The 17,052-nt window shown below is 50.1% G+C and overlaps 5 protein-coding genes across 5 annotated transcripts; 3 read left to right on the top strand and 2 right to left on the bottom strand.

The window, feature by feature from the left end:
* The first annotated feature begins 1,103 nt into the window (after positions 1-1,103).
* Positions 1,104-2,820, top strand: BDW70DRAFT_145320 (wax synthase family protein). The gene is made up of 3 exons (XM_073738411.1): positions 1,104-1,125; positions 1,188-2,023; positions 2,088-2,820. Exons 2-3 carry the CDS (start codon positions 1,269-1,271, stop codon positions 2,593-2,595), a joined length of 1,263 nt encoding a protein of 420 aa, XP_073590962.1. The 5' UTR covers positions 1,104-1,125; positions 1,188-1,268; the 3' UTR covers positions 2,596-2,820.
* Positions 2,821-4,580: 1,760 nt separating this feature from the next.
* On the top strand, positions 4,581-5,294 carry BDW70DRAFT_154425 (uncharacterized protein; the record flags this gene model as incomplete). The annotated part of the gene is made up of 1 exon (XM_073739848.1): positions 4,581-5,294. The coding sequence occupies one exon, from the start codon at positions 4,581-4,583 to the stop codon at positions 5,292-5,294; it is 714 nt and encodes a 237-aa protein (XP_073590961.1).
* Positions 5,295-6,609: 1,315 nt separating this feature from the next.
* Positions 6,610-9,577, bottom strand: BDW70DRAFT_145318 (putative C6 transcription factor). The gene is made up of 5 exons (XM_073738410.1): positions 9,431-9,577; positions 9,250-9,356; positions 8,755-9,184; positions 8,299-8,696; positions 6,610-8,240 (listed from the first exon to the last, which is right to left on the bottom strand). Exons 1-5 carry the CDS (start codon positions 9,548-9,550, stop codon positions 6,899-6,901), a joined length of 2,397 nt encoding a protein of 798 aa, XP_073590960.1. The 5' UTR covers positions 9,551-9,577; the 3' UTR covers positions 6,610-6,898.
* Positions 9,578-10,985: 1,408 nt separating this feature from the next.
* Positions 10,986-13,150, top strand: BDW70DRAFT_21990 (uncharacterized protein). The gene has a single exon (XM_073743528.1). It carries the CDS (start codon positions 11,152-11,154, stop codon positions 12,709-12,711), a length of 1,560 nt encoding a protein of 519 aa, XP_073590959.1. The 5' UTR covers positions 10,986-11,151; the 3' UTR covers positions 12,712-13,150.
* Positions 13,151-13,424: 274 nt separating this feature from the next.
* On the bottom strand, positions 13,425-15,764 carry BDW70DRAFT_164769 (uncharacterized protein; the record flags this gene model as incomplete). Its single annotated transcript, XM_073741550.1, has 1 exon — positions 13,425-15,764. One exon carries the CDS (start codon positions 15,762-15,764, stop codon positions 13,425-13,427), a length of 2,340 nt encoding a protein of 779 aa, XP_073590958.1.
* Positions 15,765-17,052: the final 1,288 nt, after the last annotated feature.

Raw genomic sequence — 17,052 nt, 5'->3', positions numbered from 1 at the left:
ATGTGGAATCCCGAACGCTCCAACGACTGCAACCAAAAGCCTTGCCTTATTATTCTGATATTGATCAATATTTTGACAATCCTCGAGTTACTATAGTTGATACAACTGATACAAATTGGCTTTGCAATTGGTGGAGTGTACATAAGGATGAACTGCCTGAAATGGCTGCAGCTGCAAGGGACTTCCTTGCAATCCCAGCCTCAGAAGTCGCGGTTGAGAGGCTATTCAACAAGGGGAGAGACTTGCTAGGGATTCGGCGGCACTCTATGAAGGCTGAGACGATGAGAATGTTGATGTTGATGGATGATGCCTACTCCACTTAAACGTTAGTTGCAAAGTATCAAGGATATATATTATAAACAAGCTGAAGCAAAATAATCGTAGCTAGTACTAATTAAGTAACTTTGACGATTTGCCGATATCGTCAAATAGTTGCCGATATAGTATCGTCAAAGGCAAGGCCTGCCGATCATGATCGTCAAATAGTATCGTCAACCTTAATAATAGACTTATAGTATCGTCAAAATAGGCAGATAGGCAAATCGTGAACAGCCCTAACTAAGGGTCGGACGCCATATTGCAATTTATTGTCTATTTCGTTGACGATAGGTCCTCTATTTATCGTTCTCGATTACATTGAAGGTCAGTTCTCTGGGAGTTGGAGAAAGGAGATATTGGTCCGGCCACTATGGTGTGGCCTGACCAGCCAGCTGTCTCATCCCGCGCGCCGGTGCTCCAGATGAGTGTCACATAATATTCCCATATCACTGAGCATCCACAACATGTACATGATGAAGGTTACATGACATTTCTATATCATTGGGTAGCCCGCGGGTTACCCGCCAAGAGCCTATTTTGCATAAAACTTCTATATTAGGCTCTATTCAATGCATAGGCTTGCTGATTAATCAGTTTCCTAGCTTTTAGTTATGTTAACCTACAGCATGTTTGTTTCGTTTGACAACCCATTACCAAAAACCCACGCGGGTTCATGGTCTGGACCCGCGTGTACCCAACCCGCGGGTTCAGACCGTGTACCCATACCGGACCCGTTGGCGGCTTGGGTAGATCCGTTACGGGTAACCCACGGGTTTTGTCGAGGTCTACCTGGAATATAGTTTCTCCGTATGGCTTCTTTCGGACTAGAATTCTTTGGCGTAAAGCTCTCTCGCTAAGAAGAAACGAAGGTTTATAAGCACAAAGTTCCCCGTTTAACTGTACCTGTGGTGCAGTGAAAGTCCTCTTTTTGCAGTGGGTTCATTGCAGCTATGACTGAATATCAAACAGTCTCTAGGCTGTTCTTTTTGAGCGCCACGCAAATCCTGATTCCCCCTGTTGTTGTGATTGCGACATCAAAAGGGTCAACCTTGCGCTACCTGTCCATTCCATGTATGATCTGGGTCTGGAGTTTGATGCTTTACCCTGTCGAAAAGCCGTCGTATCTGGCAGTCACTTACGCTGCTGGTGGTTGGATGAACATCATTGCAGCTCTCGATGTCCTATTAATTAACCCCAAATGTGCGGGGGATTTTGTCGACGCTGATGGGAAGATTCAGAGCCATTTCTCCCGTCTTCGAAGCGCCATAGAGCGTATGGCTAATCCACGGAAGCTTAACACACCTAGAGAAGCAAAGAATACGCCGCCCGTCCCAAAATACTATACCAAAAGCAGCCCGACAGCTATCCCACGGGGCCGCTTCTTGATCCGAGAAACTGCAATCGCAGCGTGGCAATATTTGGCTCTAGATGTCTTGGCTTTACAAGCCGCCAAATCAGCTCTAGAGAAAAAAGAGAAAGGAATGCTTCACTATTCTCGACCCCCCGACAACTTATGGGTGGAGGTCTGGATCGAGCAAGTTATCGCCGCTTTAGTGGCTTGGTTTGTTGTATCACGAATTCTGATCAGTTTCTATTATCGCTTGTTGTCCACTCTCTCCGTTGCCTTGGGACTTTCGTCGCCGGAATCGTTCCCACCGTTATTCAATAAGATGACGGACGCGTACACATTACGAAACTTCTGGGGGTAAGTCTCTACTTGAATGCCCATTTATAGTTGTCATTGGTGCTATACTGACATATTTTGACAGAAAATTCTGGCACCAAATCCTACGAGTAGATTTCACAGCTGTGAGCAACTTTGTTACCTGTAAGGTGCTCAGTCTCTCTAAACCATCAATACTAGAACGCTACACCAACGTGCTTCTGGTCTTCTTCCTCTCGGGTATTCTACACATCACAAGTGACGTTGTTATGAATATCCCTATACGCGACTCTGGTGCTATGACTTTTTTTTTGTCTTTCACTGTCGGATACATGATTGAGGATGGTGTGCAGGCCGTCTGGAAACAATTCCATGGCTCTCAGAAAGCTGGTGAGGAGCCAGAGCTGTGGAAAAAGACTATTGGGTTCATTTGGGTTGTGGCATTCCTGGCGATAGCATCGGCTGGATATTTTAGGCCATCGCAGACACGACCAGAGAGTCAGTTGGCATTTGTGCCTTGGAGTGTCTCAGAGATTATTGGTCTTGATGTCGTGGTAGGCATGATTGCTTTTGGTGCGGTTGTCTTGAGGCTCGTCTTTGAATGTGAGATCTGAAGTAGATATATTCGGAACTCGCTCTCGTTATTGACAGAATCATCGACGAACACGGAAACCTGACAAATCCTCTCCATAACCGACCGTGAAAGAGCTGTTCATCTGATCTTCACATTCTCTGACATCGTGAGCTACGGAACCGGACCGTATTTATATTGTATTAGGCAGCCTCATAAAGAGACCGCATGAACCATCCTGAAGGAATATTATTCGCGCACACGTTCGCTAAATGAACAAGGTTATCTAATGTCCATTTGTTGGTCGGTATATACATGTCCATTTCTTTCTTTAGCCAGGAAAAGAATCAGTGAATAAGACTGCATACGTAAATATCAACACTCACTCGCAACCAATACCCGCACCCAACGATGGCTAGTCTGAGTTAGCTGGGTGCGCATACCTCTTTCGAATTTGGCAACGGATCCCCTTCGCGCAGACTCATCCCGGACGTCTCATATCTGCGGCGGCAGAGGTTCTACATCACCGCCGAACCGAACAGACGTTTCTGGAATGTTGCGGGATTGCACCATGCAAACCCTGACAGCATTTCGAGAAGACATTACTAGATGTACATGGAGAAATAACGCCGAGGTGGACAAAGCCACTCACTGGCTGCACACAGCGGCCAATGGAGTCGCCAGGGCTTGCACCGCTACTTTTCCAAGCAATAGAACAGGCTTTGATATGGTCAGTTGAAATGGGATAAGACGTGTGCTATGAACCTATCCCTGTACCGAGGGACTCTCAACAACCATCCGGAGTGTGCCATCCGCAGTGGATTCGCGACTAGGGCTTCTGGCGCGTCTCCACAATCAACCACAAAGCTCTGCCTCATGCTTTCCGGCGTTTTTATGAAGCTCGTAGTACTTTAAAGGAAGAAAGTTAGAACCAAGGGAACCAAGTACCCTTTCAGGAAATGAACTCCAGAGTCTGATGAAACCAAGAGATGTGGTGTTACTGGCAATCAGAGACGTTACCTTTTAAAGAAAATTACCTTTTGAGTGAAAAAGAAACATTGCATGCAACCAAGCTCACAGCCAAGACTAAATAAGCACAGCTAAGACTGCTCTCAAAGCACGCTAGTAGTTGGAAGTCATGGAGAACCCCCGTGAAGCTCCAGTTTACGCAAAACCCCAGGTTCCCGGGGTTCCTCAGGTCGGTTCTAAACTTGAATTTTCAATCAATCTACCAGATACAAGCGTTTCGCCTTTTAACTACTGAGCTACCAGATCTAGAAATTTCATCCATGGCCCATAATAAACCATCTGGTGAGGATTTCTGTTGGTTTCATATATTCCTTGTGTATGTTCTGCCGCTACTCCTGTTGAATGGATCGTCCTACTAGTTTGTTTGAAGCGCTGTGAGTGTTTACGCAACAACTTCGGCCGCCAGGCCGTCCACCCCGTGCAAATGTAGAGATATCATAACATCTCCTTGTCATCATAATTGTCTTGAATGTTTTCCCAATTGACATGCAGACCCTTGCCATTCATTCCGAATGCAGGTTTACCTATGTAACCATACCTGGCGTGCCATGCGAGCAAATACACGCGCAAAAAGATAGCCTTCAACACAGTGACAATTTTGAAACACCCCCGCAAGGAGTTGCGGGAGCGAAAGGGTATACGTGGCTGCATCCACAAACATAGTGGCTAATCGACTGGCGTTTCATCTGTATGGGGCGCTTCGTTGCCAGCAGACAATCAGCGTGGCATATACCGTAACTTGGGACAGTATGCGAGAGCACGGACTGCAGTCCGGGCTCGTTCGAGAGACAAGTAGAAGCCATCTCCAGAGTAAGTGATTGATGAGAATTGATGAGAACGCTGGAGGGATTGCTTGCATAGGCCAGACAGAAGATTGAAACATCCCCCTAGCCATAAACCGCCGTCAATAATCAGGAACGCCGAAATGCTTATTTATTCTAACAAACCCAGTAAACCGAGCCAGTTCTTTCCTATATCTTGTATACCAACTGCAGTCTCATGAAAATCTGGAAGACACAGTCTCTACTCACGGTCCTCCCGGCCCTCCCGGCCCTCCTGGGATTCTCCTGCGGAGCAGCCGCATCTTCCAGCTGCAACCCCAACAACCTCAATAGCACAACCTACCTCTACCCCGTCACAGCCCCAAACACGACCATGTTATCGATCGCGGCTGCCACAAACCGCGGCTTCTACGACATTGCGCGCCAAAACCTGATGGCCGACCATAATCCCCAACGTGGGCCAACAGATCCTCATACCCCCCCAAACCTGCACCCCGACAACGATACTTGTCTCCTTTCCAATGCAACGAGAACTAGAACTTGCATCAGCGGCGGGCCCCGAAACTACTACACTGTCAACGGTGATACATACGAAATCATCGCGCGGCGGCTGAATATCACGACCGAATCTCTGACGGCGCTTGCACTGGGCCCCGATGCTCCCGATCCGAATGACACTTTATCTCCTGGCCAGTTCATTAAAGTCACGCTTTGTGAACCAAGCCAATGTGCGATAATACCGTATCAATATACGTGGGGCGGGTATCAGGATCTGGCGGAGGAACTTGGGACTACTGTAGGCCAGATCATGATGCTGAGTCCGACGTACAACTACAGTTCTGGCGCGTTTCTGTCTGGAGGGAGTTTTCCGTCTATAAGTGTTCTTGTTAATTGTACGGAGGAAACTGGGGGCGAGACTGTTTTGACTTGAGTGAGGAGTTGTCTGGGGACCCTACAAGTGTTTACGATGTCGCCGGTACAGTGTTTATATTGAAGGATATGAGGTTATGAGGATACTGCAAAATATCCCGCCAGAGCTCATAATCAATATATACGCTAGTTCCATTATTCAAAACTCTGGCTATCGCATATTCCCTTCTCGGCAATGCTCCGTACGGCTGGCATACGTAGAAGCGACCCGCATTCTATATGTGCGAATATTAATTTTGTCTTTCTTTTTCGGAGCATCCGAACGAGATATCAGTCCTTGAAAGCCTCACGAAGAGAGTTGTAATCCAGTCTATGTTATTCGCTCGTGCATCCAAGTCCAAGGGAGTCGCCCGGAACGATGTTCCTCGGCAGCATGCGGCTGTTCATGTTTTGTCTCCCTCAACCAGTGTCTTTATTGCTTCCAGATTCTGGCCTTATACTACTGGCACGTTCTTTCGAGAGACTATTTGTCCGTTGCGGCACTCTTTCGAACCAGCAGCTTCACAAAACCTGCAAGTCTCCCTTCAGCGACAAGAATTACGGCTCCGTGCTTGGATCCAGAAGAAACCGAGTCTACCATAATATCTGCTTCAAACGGTACCGGCACCCAAAATTTCAAGGGCTTTGGAGTGTTTGTGCTTGGTGTTTATACTACTTGCTTTTTCTAGCACAGATTTAGAACAACCATGCTGGTCCCATCATGAACTCTTTATTTCAAGCAACATATTAGAGAGGCCCTATAGTAGGCAGTATTCTGATTCTCTAGACCCCATCCTCAGTTGCAGTATGTATACATGCCGTCCTTCAAGCACCGATATCGACAACAGAAACGCCGCTCTTTTCATCCGCCCCCATCGTTTTGGGATAAGCTTACAAACCTGTGGTTGACCAAGAGCGCGTTGAAAGAGGTTGATCGACGAAACAAACGTCTATCCCAAGTCAGGACTTCCTTTCTAACGATTAAACCTTTGCCCCTGACTTCCTGCGCAATTGTTCCGCATCTTGTTTACAGGAGACCAGAAGACTTTCTCGCTGTGGAGGGCCAGATCTATCGGATATTAGGAATGTATGTTATACATATTTATAAGACAGATGTATACTGACTAGCTGTATTATCAGTATCCAGCACCAGCTCACTTCCGTCAGTATTCAATGGATCCTACCAAGTCCGGCTTAGAGCAACCTACTACAACGCATACCAGGACAAAGACCGGAAGCACAACTATTTATGACGAACATTTTGAGAATCATCTAACAAACCACGGTATCTTCATGCCATTATCTAAAAACATAGACGGTATCGCGGCGTCAGAGCCGGAGAACATTGCAGAAATTCGAGACTACTGGCCCTCGATCTTTAGTTGCATTATCAGAAACCACCTTAGAAAACGACTATGGAGAGTTCATCGAACTTAACAATGATGCGGTTGATGAACGGGCAGTTGTTACGAACATCTTTAGAAAGACTTGAACATCCGCATAGCACCGGCAAGCAGTCGCTTGTTTTATCATCAGTCCGGGTCACCATGACCAAAGCTAGGTCGGCTTCCATACGGAGCCAGTAAGCCATCACACGGCATAATAAACTCTGGCGTCACGCAACCATCACCGCAAGAGGGAGTCGTTGACGGAGTCGCTACATCCACCCGCTTCAAGAGGCGCACTATCCGTAGATGAAGGAGATGTGTGGGTTATACGAGTGACAGGAGCACTACTATACGAGCCAGCAAGCTGCAAAGAACCCAGTCCAAAGGGGCCAGGCAGGTCTCCCAGTGTAGACGAGACATCCATTGTGTGAAAATCATATGGCTGCGGGAGGTCCAAGAATTGCCAAAAGTCTGGACTGAGACCATTGGAGAGAATTGGCAGTACGTCCATGTCAGAACTCTCGTCAGCGACATTCGCAGACGGTATCGACATATCAAACGGCAAAAGGGGGTCGAAGGTGGCCCGCTGCTCGTGCGCGGGTGCGCCGGCAGGATCAGTCCTGCCGCTCAGGGCCCTGAGAATATTAGCGACCTCAATGATCAGCGATCCTTTAGCAGCCAGTATTCCTCCTGCGTAATTTACCGCATCGCAACTAGAGTCAGTGGCGCTGTCGCGGTTGCGATTGCCCTCTTCAATCTTCAACAAGGCTTCCAGAGCAACGACGCTACGATGAGCAGACCCCCTGGCCTGGCCTGAGTGCAGATCTTGAAGCGATGAGACTTCCTTGCTGGCTTTGGTCCGTAACAATTCAATCGCTTCCCTGATCTTGTCGCGGGTCATTAACCGGTTGAGATGCGCATTCGCACAGTCCGCATCCCCTTGCCTTGATGTGAAGAGCAGGTCGAGGAGCAGCACGACAGCCGCGCTGAACAGCTGAGTCTCGCTGGTTGACAGCGAGCCACAGACAGCGCACCGCATCTGGATCTGAGCCTGGGTACTGATGATATTCTGAGCCAGCAGCTGACAGGAAGCACGTCCGAGCGGAGATGCGAGACCAGCTCGATACAGTCGAAGCAGTAAGCTCCACAGCTGCTGATGCAGCATCCATCGCTGCACAGGTACCGCCGCCACCGTACCGGTCGCAGTAAGTCCTGCAGTGCTTCCCAGTCGAAAGTACGGCGGCAGACCGGCCACGTACTTTTCGTACTTGCTGTTGAGGAATTTGCGAAATTTGGCAGATTCGGTGGTCCCCTGGGGCTGCTGGGTCGATAGCCCCCAAAGGTCGATAGATTCTCGTACGATGCCCCCGAGTTCGATGGCGTGGACCGTATACGACATCATAGTAAACTCGGATCGCGGCCGCTCCACGATTTTTCCGTTGACATTTCCCCCACTCCTCGACGGAATGAGATCTTCGTCGTTGACATGCAACGGCACCCGAGTGTTGAATTGCGATGGACGAACGGTGTAGTAGCCGAGGGCTTGTCCGCGCGACCAATCTCTGTGTACGAGTGCCCACCTAGACGAGATTGTTAAGATTGGACTTGGGAATGGTTCTGCTCAGATGAATGCCCTACCAAATGCGAACCCCTATCTCTGTTCTAACATGTAGCGATTCTACCGGTGCTGATGTGCCATTTTCCAATTGTGCTGATTGCGATTCAGAGACGTCCAGGTTGATATCGCCTAACCGGTGTAGACCGAGTTTGCGGGCACCAGAAATCGCAGTCACTAGGACAGCGTCGAGGACCAACGGGTCCTCCTGGCCATCAAGCAAGAGCATGATTGCCGCCTGTAAACCGGCGATCGAGCCGCAGAAGAAAGTCACTCCATCCTGGAGACAACGCAAGCTCAGAGGCCTCCATCTCTGTGAGCACGTATTGGATGCTCTCAGCTCCTCCACGCGTAGATTCAAAGGCGTAGCAGTCCATCCCAGTAGAGACGGGGTAGGATGAAAAGCGAGGCCAAGCACGAGCTTAGCGTGAGACCAACGATGTGAGCCAGAGTCGCCTATAAAGGGTATATTGACCTACCGCTAAGAGATAACAGCCCAGCGTCTCCATCGTTACCGTTTTCGCTATCGCCGATACGTGAGAGTCCACTGAACCGAGATTCAGGCAATTGCTGAACTGTTCAGCCTGCTTTGCGAATGTCGGAGTGTGAACTACATTCATCAATGGGCCCTGGCAGCGAGTGACAAAGACTTCAAAGAGATGATGGATCATCTCCATGTCTGGCATCGCATCGACGATCTCTCGGATCAGGGCGAGTTTTTCACCGTCCCGCTTGGGATCATTACTCGACCAATACCGATTCGCAAAGTCTGGAGCGACTGACGGTGGCGCTTGTCCACGAGGAGCGGACAGATAGGTGTCCGGACGAGAATCCCCTTGGACGAATTGCTCCAGGAGTTGAGCTGTCTTCTCTGCTTCCGCTTCACCGTCCTCATTCGGTGGCCTGTCCCTGAATATAAGCATCATGCAGGTTAGAAAGAGTCGACATGAAGCCAGTGACCAAGATACACTCACTGCCTAGACGCGGTCTTGTCCTTGTGCTCGGTCTTTGACCGTTTGGCTCTTGGGTGGCGCTCATCTTTGGTACAAAGATGGCCGATATTACGTTTGATACACTCCACCTGTAAAGAGAAAATATGAGCGTCTGTCCTAAAATATACGAATGTGTATGGAAAGGAAATGGCTAGCCACTGACACAGGGCTCTTTGCGGTCGCATTTCAGCTTAGACGCCCTACATCGAGAACACGAAAGCGTAAACTTGCGTACTCCAGAGTCCAAGCCTGTGGCGGCTTTGCTGCGGGCTGCTTCAACCATTATTTCTGTTAGTTTCTGTATGCAAACAGGGCACGGTCGGGTCAAAATACAGAGTGGGCGCAGATGGTTCTCAGCACTCCAGCTGTACTCGCCGGCTTACGCGACTATCTCCTGAAACCTGGTAGGCAAGGCAGAGTCATTTGCCCCACTTGGGAATTTCTGGACTTGTGGTCTGTTCGTACGCACTATAGTCCACCCTGCTTATCTGTCAGAACTAGAGCACTCGATGCTAGTCCGCTGTCCCTCTGTGGCGTGGGTTCTGAGGTCCTTGTGGGCTTGCCAGTTGGCAGAACGGCGTCCACACCCTCCAAGGGGGTGAACGCTCAGTGAGGGTTAACTTATCAAAGACTATAACAGAATATTAATTTTGTATAAATATTATTATTCCAAGTGCTTTCCAAGACTCCTAGGCATCCAAAATGGAAGATCGGTTAACCCGCAGGCCAGGCGGGCTCCCTAGGCACAGAACCGCCCGTGGGTTACAACTAATTGTCCCGAAGGGATCGAACCGATTGAGGCACGATTCTCCCCTATCAAGCCTCCCGTGATTGACCTGCGGCGCATGTGGCCGATATTGCTGCAGTTGACCAGCTGCATTGCGTATGTTGCCTTGCATGGCGCCGACGCCGACAGCTACTGCTACTCGTACCCAGTCAAGTCACCATGACTATGGGCAGCTAGCCGCTGATTATAACGTACCTATGAGAACATCGAACTAAAGTACGAAGCCTTGGCTAAATAGCTGTGAGAAGTGCAGACGTATCAGAGATAAAGCCGTACTCTTCTGAAAAGGCACTGTCAAATTTTGAGTTATAAGAGTTTGTGTATGCCATGTCTAGTCCTGGTATTAGTGAGGAGAGCGGATCAAAGCAGACCGATGAGTAATTTCGTTAACTAAAATATATATTTTATGAGGATAACCATCAGCAAGCTTGTGTCTACTGACTTGAATTTTTGTCAAGTTTGTGCAGAGGTTGATGCATCTCAGCCACTGAGTATGTTGTCGTACAAGGCCCTCCCTCCCCCAAAATAAAGGGTTAGTAAAACACCCACCAAAGTAAAACTATAAACCGAATTGAAAAGGGAAACCTTAGGGTAAGCGACCAGAAAAATAATGGTGTTGTGGCCTGAGGCCACGACATCACACGAGGTCTGAAGATACACAAGACGAAGGTTAGCAAACTCCGACTTTTATCGACATTCGAATCTATGAGAACAATACATAGTGTCAGGGTTCATTTTACCTTTCCAAAAGATAAAGATGACAGGTGCCGCAAACTCGCCGAAGTCCCGACTCTCCGCTGGTCGGCATCACACACTGCGGTCGGACTTTCGCCAGAGTCCGCGGACTTTTAACGCCATCCCGACTGCTGCTGGCCACTTTTTTCCTCCGGATCTGCCAGAAGCTCTGCCGATGAGAAGAGAAATAAAAAAATCAAATAAATGGTCACAGAAGGCTGGTTCAGACTGGCCTATATGCCCAGCATCACAGCACTCTTTTTCCTATACCCATCGTCCTGTCCAACCCATATACCCTAGACTGGGGCCCAAAAGACTTCTTTAACGCAACTTTGCGGACCGACCGACGATTGGGAACTATCATGTCTTCTACCAACGACTCTATAATGCTCAACAGCAGCCCCTTCAGCAAACAGCAGACTGACAGACCGGACGGGCTGATTCCAGGACCCGGCGGTACTGGCGAGCCAGACGCTGGCGGTCCTCCATCCGTCTTCTCATCGACCTTCCAAGAGGCCCTCTTCATCTTGGTCATCGGCCTATCGCAGCTCTTTACTGTTGGCGGGCTTGGAAATGCCGCTTTCTCAGTGGAGGAGATCGGTCACTCGCTGAACGCCACCAGCAACGGCCAGATGTCCTGGTTCTTGGCCGCCTACTCTCTCTGCGGTGGTGTCTTTGTTCTGGTGACTGGACGGCTGGGTGACTACTTTGGCCACAAGAATGTCTTCCTTTTCGGATGGATGTGGATGGCGCTGTGGTCTCTGGTCAGTGGCTTCGCCAGAAATGTGATTATCTTCGACATCGCTCGTGGGATGACCGGCATTGGCAACGGCGCACTGGTTCCCAACTCATTCGCCCTCCTAGCACGTGCATTTCCACCATTTTCGGTCAAGAAGAACATTGCCTTTGCCTTCCTCGGGTTCTGTGCGCCTTCAGGATACATCTTTGGTGGGCTTATCGGCGCTGCTTTTGCTGAGAAGGTCTGCTGGCGATGGGGTTTCTGGTTTTGGGCCATCGGCTGTCTCGCCCTTGGCGTCTTGACCTATTTTATCGTCCCTTACAGCGTGGGCTCGCCAATCCCTGGACTCAGTATTGGGGATTTCGACTACATCGGATCTCTCCTCGGCGTAGGGGGTCTCATCCTCTTCTCCTTCGCCTGGAACCAAGCCTCTGTGGTCGGCTGGCAAGAACCCTACGTATACGCGCTTTTTGTCATCGGCATTCTCTTGATCGTTGCATTTGCTTTTTCGCAGTCACACGTCCAGGCGCCCGTCCTGCCAAACACACTCTGGACCCGCAAGGGCTTCGCCCCTGTCGTGACTGCCATGTCGTTCGGCTGGATCTCGTTTGGTATCTTTCTCTACTACACAACCATCTACATTCTCACTGTCCACAAGGTGCAGCCGCTCACGGCTGTTGTGCAGATGGTCCCGCTGGTTATCGGTGGTCTCTTCGCGACTACGTCGGTCGGTATCTTTATCGCTAAGGTCCCCGCGCAGTATATATTCGGAGTCTCCATGTTCTCTTTCTTCGTCGGTAACCTGCTCATGAGCTTCGTCAACTACTCACCTGTCTACTGGTCCTTCATCTTTCCCGCATGTCTGCTCGTCGTCGGGGGGCCGGATCTCTCCTTCGCATCGGCGGGCATTCTCGTCTCAAACGCGGTATTGCCCGACGAGCAGGGTGTCGCAGGCTCATTCATTTCCACTGTCGTGCAGTACTCCATCTCTATCGGTCTGGGGATTGCGGCTACTGTGGAGGCGCATGTAAATAACGATGGACAGGACATTGTACGCGGGTATCGCGGTGCGCTCTGGTTCGGTGTTGGCTCTGCAGCTGTCGCCTTCTTCATTGTGGTCTTTTTCGTCCGGGACGAACGGTTTGACAAGGGGAATGAAAAGGTTTGTTGCGAGCAACCTTGATGGCGCCGGCAAAACTTCAGTCGAGAAGCCGAATGGTTGAGGACTTCGAAATCCTAGAATTCGCCTCTCTGGAAGTTTCTGCCATGGTTTCAGAAGCCGACTCTGAGGTTCGAAAATGAATATCCCCTTGCCGTCAATCTGCCCGACCGAGCACCATGTTTTGCGTGTTCCGTACAAGATGCTGGCGGCGGGGTGTGTAAAGGAGGCAGCTGTGCTGGAATTCCAAGGGGAGGGTATTCCTATGAGGGATCCTAGAGATAGAGACGGACGGTATGTGAGTAAGAATGCGGAGTTTTATGTGGGGGTTGATTGGTGAGACTGGACTTGTTTGTCTTGCGGTGCTATAGAGTATGGATTGGTTGCGAATGCAAAGTCAAGAATGCTGGCTTGGTACCCAGAGCTGAGTACGTGTAGTTTGTCATTATGATTAAATCCAATGGTACCATTTAGATACTAACACTCTCTCCCAATGAATGCAAAATAATCAAGCCAGCGTTGGGACTTAGAAACTGGCGTCTCCCACAGCGTGAATATATTCTCCGCTACTTGAGACTATTTCTTATCTTGAAAAATATCCCAAAGTTATCTACAAAAGCAGTCATAGATATGACGGTCGAAGTTGGGCTAGATAGAACCCTCAAGACGAGACTTATGGCTCCAACCTCAACCCTGCTGTCCAGATATGCTTCGGTTGGATCTCACAGCGAACCATGTCATCCAACGATCAAGGCAACGCTCTCCCTCCTTTCTTTGTTCCTGATACTGTTATATGCACAGCGGACGCACTCCTTACAGATCGCAAATTTGCGACACCTCAACATCCCCACCACAAGAATCCGTTTGACCTCGTCGCCCTCCACATCGACAATGATCTTGTCCTCGTCCCTGATATATGCACTCAGTTTTGACCCACCAGGGTAACTCGGGCGCAGGATCTGGTACACTGTAACCGCCTGCCATCTTTCAGCAGGAGCAACTTGCACCGCGGCCTGTGGCTCCCCACATCCACACGAGACAGAGTAATTGTGCAGCCGCTCCAGGACCTGCGAGATTCTCAAAGTAGAAAGAAGGACGCCCGCACTGCGGATTCCAAAGCATATGTGTCGCGCGTTCACGTCCCAATGCGGCTCGGCGTCAATCCGGAATTCTTGCGGCGTGCTCGCGGCACCACTCTGTCTAGAAAGCTGCTCCAGGAAAGGGGAGGGGTCCAACGGTAACTCTAGAGCGGCAGCACTGGCCTGTGATTCCCGGACATAGCCCAAGTCGTCGACTGGGAGATTGAGGATCCGGCCAGTGCCAACGTGGAATCTGAGAGACCTGTTTGCGTCCGTTGATGGCCGGACGACAAAGTCGGATATCGCAAAGACTCCGTTTGCTTGTGCGCCAAAGATGTCTGAGACTCGTACGTGGGATTCGTTGAAAACCCCAGGCTTGGCCGAAGTGAGATTCAGCCGGCGGCCCAGAAGGCCTGCTGAGGGCTGTTCGTCCAAGGGCTTAGGATGCTCAATGCCCGTGGTAAGCTCCAGGAGGAGACCGGTCCATTTACTCGACTCGAGAAGACCACCCAGAGCGAGGCCTAGAGTAGACGCCCATCGGAACAGGTGGTCTCCAATGACCTTCTCTGACGAGAATGCCAGTTCCAAGAACTCCGATGGGCCTGCTTCTTTCCCGTCTGCGGCAGCCATTGCGGTCGTCGATTGGAAGCAGGCGCCGTAGATGGAACCGAGGATGACTGCTGTTAGCCTGAGAACATTGCCTCCCACCTCTTTGTCTTCCGCTGCGGTCACGTCACCGTTTCTCTGGCGCTCCAGGTACGCCATGATTCCTGCTTGTGACCATGATATGTCTTGGCCAGACGCGGGGATAAACAATTCCATCGCGGGTCGGAGAATGCGTGCCAGGTGCGGCGACCATAGACTGATAAGATGCTTATGGTGGGCCCGTATAAGCTCCATACCCTCGCGAGCAGGAAGGAGGACGTTACCCCCGCGCGATAGTGACGGGGCTTCCACAGCGTCCTTTGCATAGTCAAAGGAGATATTCCAGATTTCCACGAGTTCATCTGGGTTGACGCTTTCACCTCCCAGCCCGACGTGGCCAAACGCGACATGCGGTATGCTGCGAATGGGAATCACCTGGGGCCGCAGCCGGAGAGAGTCCGTGTGTACCTGATGGAGCATCCAAGGGTCGGTATCGCCCACGGAAGCTGTAACGAGAGCGACGTCAGCGTAGAGCCCCGAACCTGCGGTGTTGCGAGTAAATTGCTGGTACTGAGATACTGTCTGAATTAGTTCCGAAGACGCAGAGATATCGAAGGCGAGCTCGGACATGACGACCGCGGTTCTCCATACGTAGAGCGAGCGGGTAGGGTAGTTAGGTATATCTCGTCTATGCCGTGGAGTGATCATCCACCTCAAGGCGCCCAGCAGGTGATTGGTGTCGTCTGTACTGTGATCGACGACAGCACTGCGCGGGAGCCTGGTGCCTATCAATGCATCCTGGGCTCTAGAAACCAACTGCAGAAGATGTGCGCGGTAGCTATTGCAGTCCTCTTCCTTGGCCACAGAGTCCACCCAGGTCCGAAGACTAGAGAGGAGCGGGCCTTCAAATTTAGGCATTATGTCGTCGTGGTCCGGATGAAGCATGCCAGCCGGTATAACGTCTGCGAGGATTGCGGTGACTTTCTGGACGTCATAGAAACATAGGAGACCTGTTGTCAGTGCCCTGAGACAGTCGATTCCAGGGTCATCCGAGACCGCAGTCTGCATTATATTCCCCGGAACGGCCTGCAGCTCGCCGCTCTGGACTGCAAGCCCCATGAGACGACCTGTCTGTCTCCTACGCTCTTGATAACTCAGGACGTTGAAGTTGCTGCTGCATACCAGGGACGCTCTGCTGGCCGAAATGGATTCAATTAGGGAAAGGGATCGGCTGCGCGACTTCCACCATCCAATCGCCCCTGTGGCCAGATGAACGGCTGTGTCGAAGCTGAGAATGTGGACTCCAACCTGGCTGAGCGGGCCAGTGCCGGAGACATTGAACGAGAGATCCATGGTGCTGTCAAGCTGCAAGACGAATACGCCAAAAACACGGAGTTATGCATAGCTGAACGGAGTGAGGATTTTGCTAGAATTTTGTAAGGTGTCAGATGACCTTTCTGACAAGGCTGTCGTTTAGCTAAGCTAGTGTCAGCTCTCGGTTGGCTGAACTGCTTCTGGCGAGCAAGGCTGAGGCCTTAACACCACTAGGCTCTGTTTGTCGAGGTTGCTCCTACGGCTGAGGATTCAACATAGGTATAGGCGTTGGAGTCCCCAGCTGTAAAGACAATTTCCCAACAGAGGTGCAACAGACTGATATCTATGTTTTGTGGGAGAGATGGCACGGACATGCAGATGTTCATGAATTTCTGTCCTCACACCTAATATATCCAATATGAGCCCAGCCTTGTTGACAGCGTGGCGGCAGCCTGAGGCACCCAAATAAGCACTCAGTCCACCTCCTGCAATTGAACTAGCGTAGCACATGCTGTCTATGATGTCTCTGAATGTCCTATGATTTTCTGATCAGTTTGCATGTCGGTGGCGACTTTTACCAATCCCATTCGAGGCTGAGCTCTCATCGTCTTCCCCCAGGGAGCGGCGGTTATAATATGGTCTCCAGCAAAGGGGAACGCCGGGTAGGGCAGAATACTGCTTAGCTAGTCCAGGCTCAATAGCTACTTTGATAACTACCACATCTTAGACACTTTCGTCGGAGATTTATCACTCGTCGGATGATAAGTCTATTCCCGAAAACATTCGGGTGAAGGTGCTGGCAAGATGAAGCCTTCGAAACCCAGTGAGAAAGGGTTACGCCCATCGCCTAGCACCGACTCATAAAATAACGACTCTATGCAACCTTACGGCCTTCTTGACTAGCATAAGGCGGATGGAATGAGTAGATTGTCCTCTTCATCCGGTAAAAACCACGCAGGTGGATCAGCAAAGCCTAAAAACCCGCTTGACCCGTATTTTAACCAGTCTAGGCACTATATAATCTTTATTGAATTATAAATGCCTGGCTGAAATAATATAGAACATGATCTTGAGACTGAAGGATAATCGATGAGATTCTCCCTCCTCAGCGGAATAAGGCGGTATTGACCATCCATGTGGACAATCAAAGTCAGCTAACGTGGCTCTTGATTTCGATGGCCAGAATACCTGGTACTTTCCGTTCTGGCTGTGCTCACGGTATTCTTGGGGATATGAAGAAGGTTGGGTACGAGTAGAGCGCTTTTTGGTAAAGGCGAGCGTAGCACGACATGAGTGCTCCTCATTTATATAAGGTTAACATAGAAAG

Source organism: Aspergillus foveolatus, assembly GCF_047715535.1.
Source record: "Aspergillus foveolatus strain CBS 279.81 unplaced genomic scaffold BDW70scaffold_136, whole genome shotgun sequence".
NCBI lineage: Eukaryota > Fungi > Ascomycota > Eurotiomycetes > Eurotiales > Aspergillaceae > Aspergillus > Aspergillus foveolatus.
The sequence above is the reverse complement of the archived record's forward strand: the minus strand, read 5'-3'. Positions and strand labels throughout refer to the sequence as shown.

Coding starts and splice junctions, on each gene's coding strand:
- BDW70DRAFT_145320 (XM_073738411.1), top strand. CDS start 1,269: ATGACTGAATATCAAACAGTCTCTAGGCTGTTCTTTTTGAGCGCCACG. Junction 2,024..2,087: donor ACATTACGAAACTTCTGGGG/GTAAGTCTCTAC, acceptor ATATTTTGACAG/AAAATTCTGGCACCAAATCC.
- BDW70DRAFT_145318 (XM_073738410.1), bottom strand. CDS start 9,550: ATGGTTGAAGCAGCCCGCAGCAAAGCCGCCACAGGCTTGGACTCTGGA. Junction 9,357..9,430: donor GCGACCGCAAAGAGCCCTGT/GTCAGTGGCTAG, acceptor TTCTCTTTACAG/GTGGAGTGTATCAAACGTAA. Junction 8,697..8,754: donor TGGGCTGTTATCTCTTAGCG/GTAGGTCAATAT, acceptor TCTCACGCTAAG/CTCGTGCTTGGCCTCGCTTT.
- BDW70DRAFT_21990 (XM_073743528.1), top strand. CDS start 11,152: ATGTCTTCTACCAACGACTCTATAATGCTCAACAGCAGCCCCTTCAGC.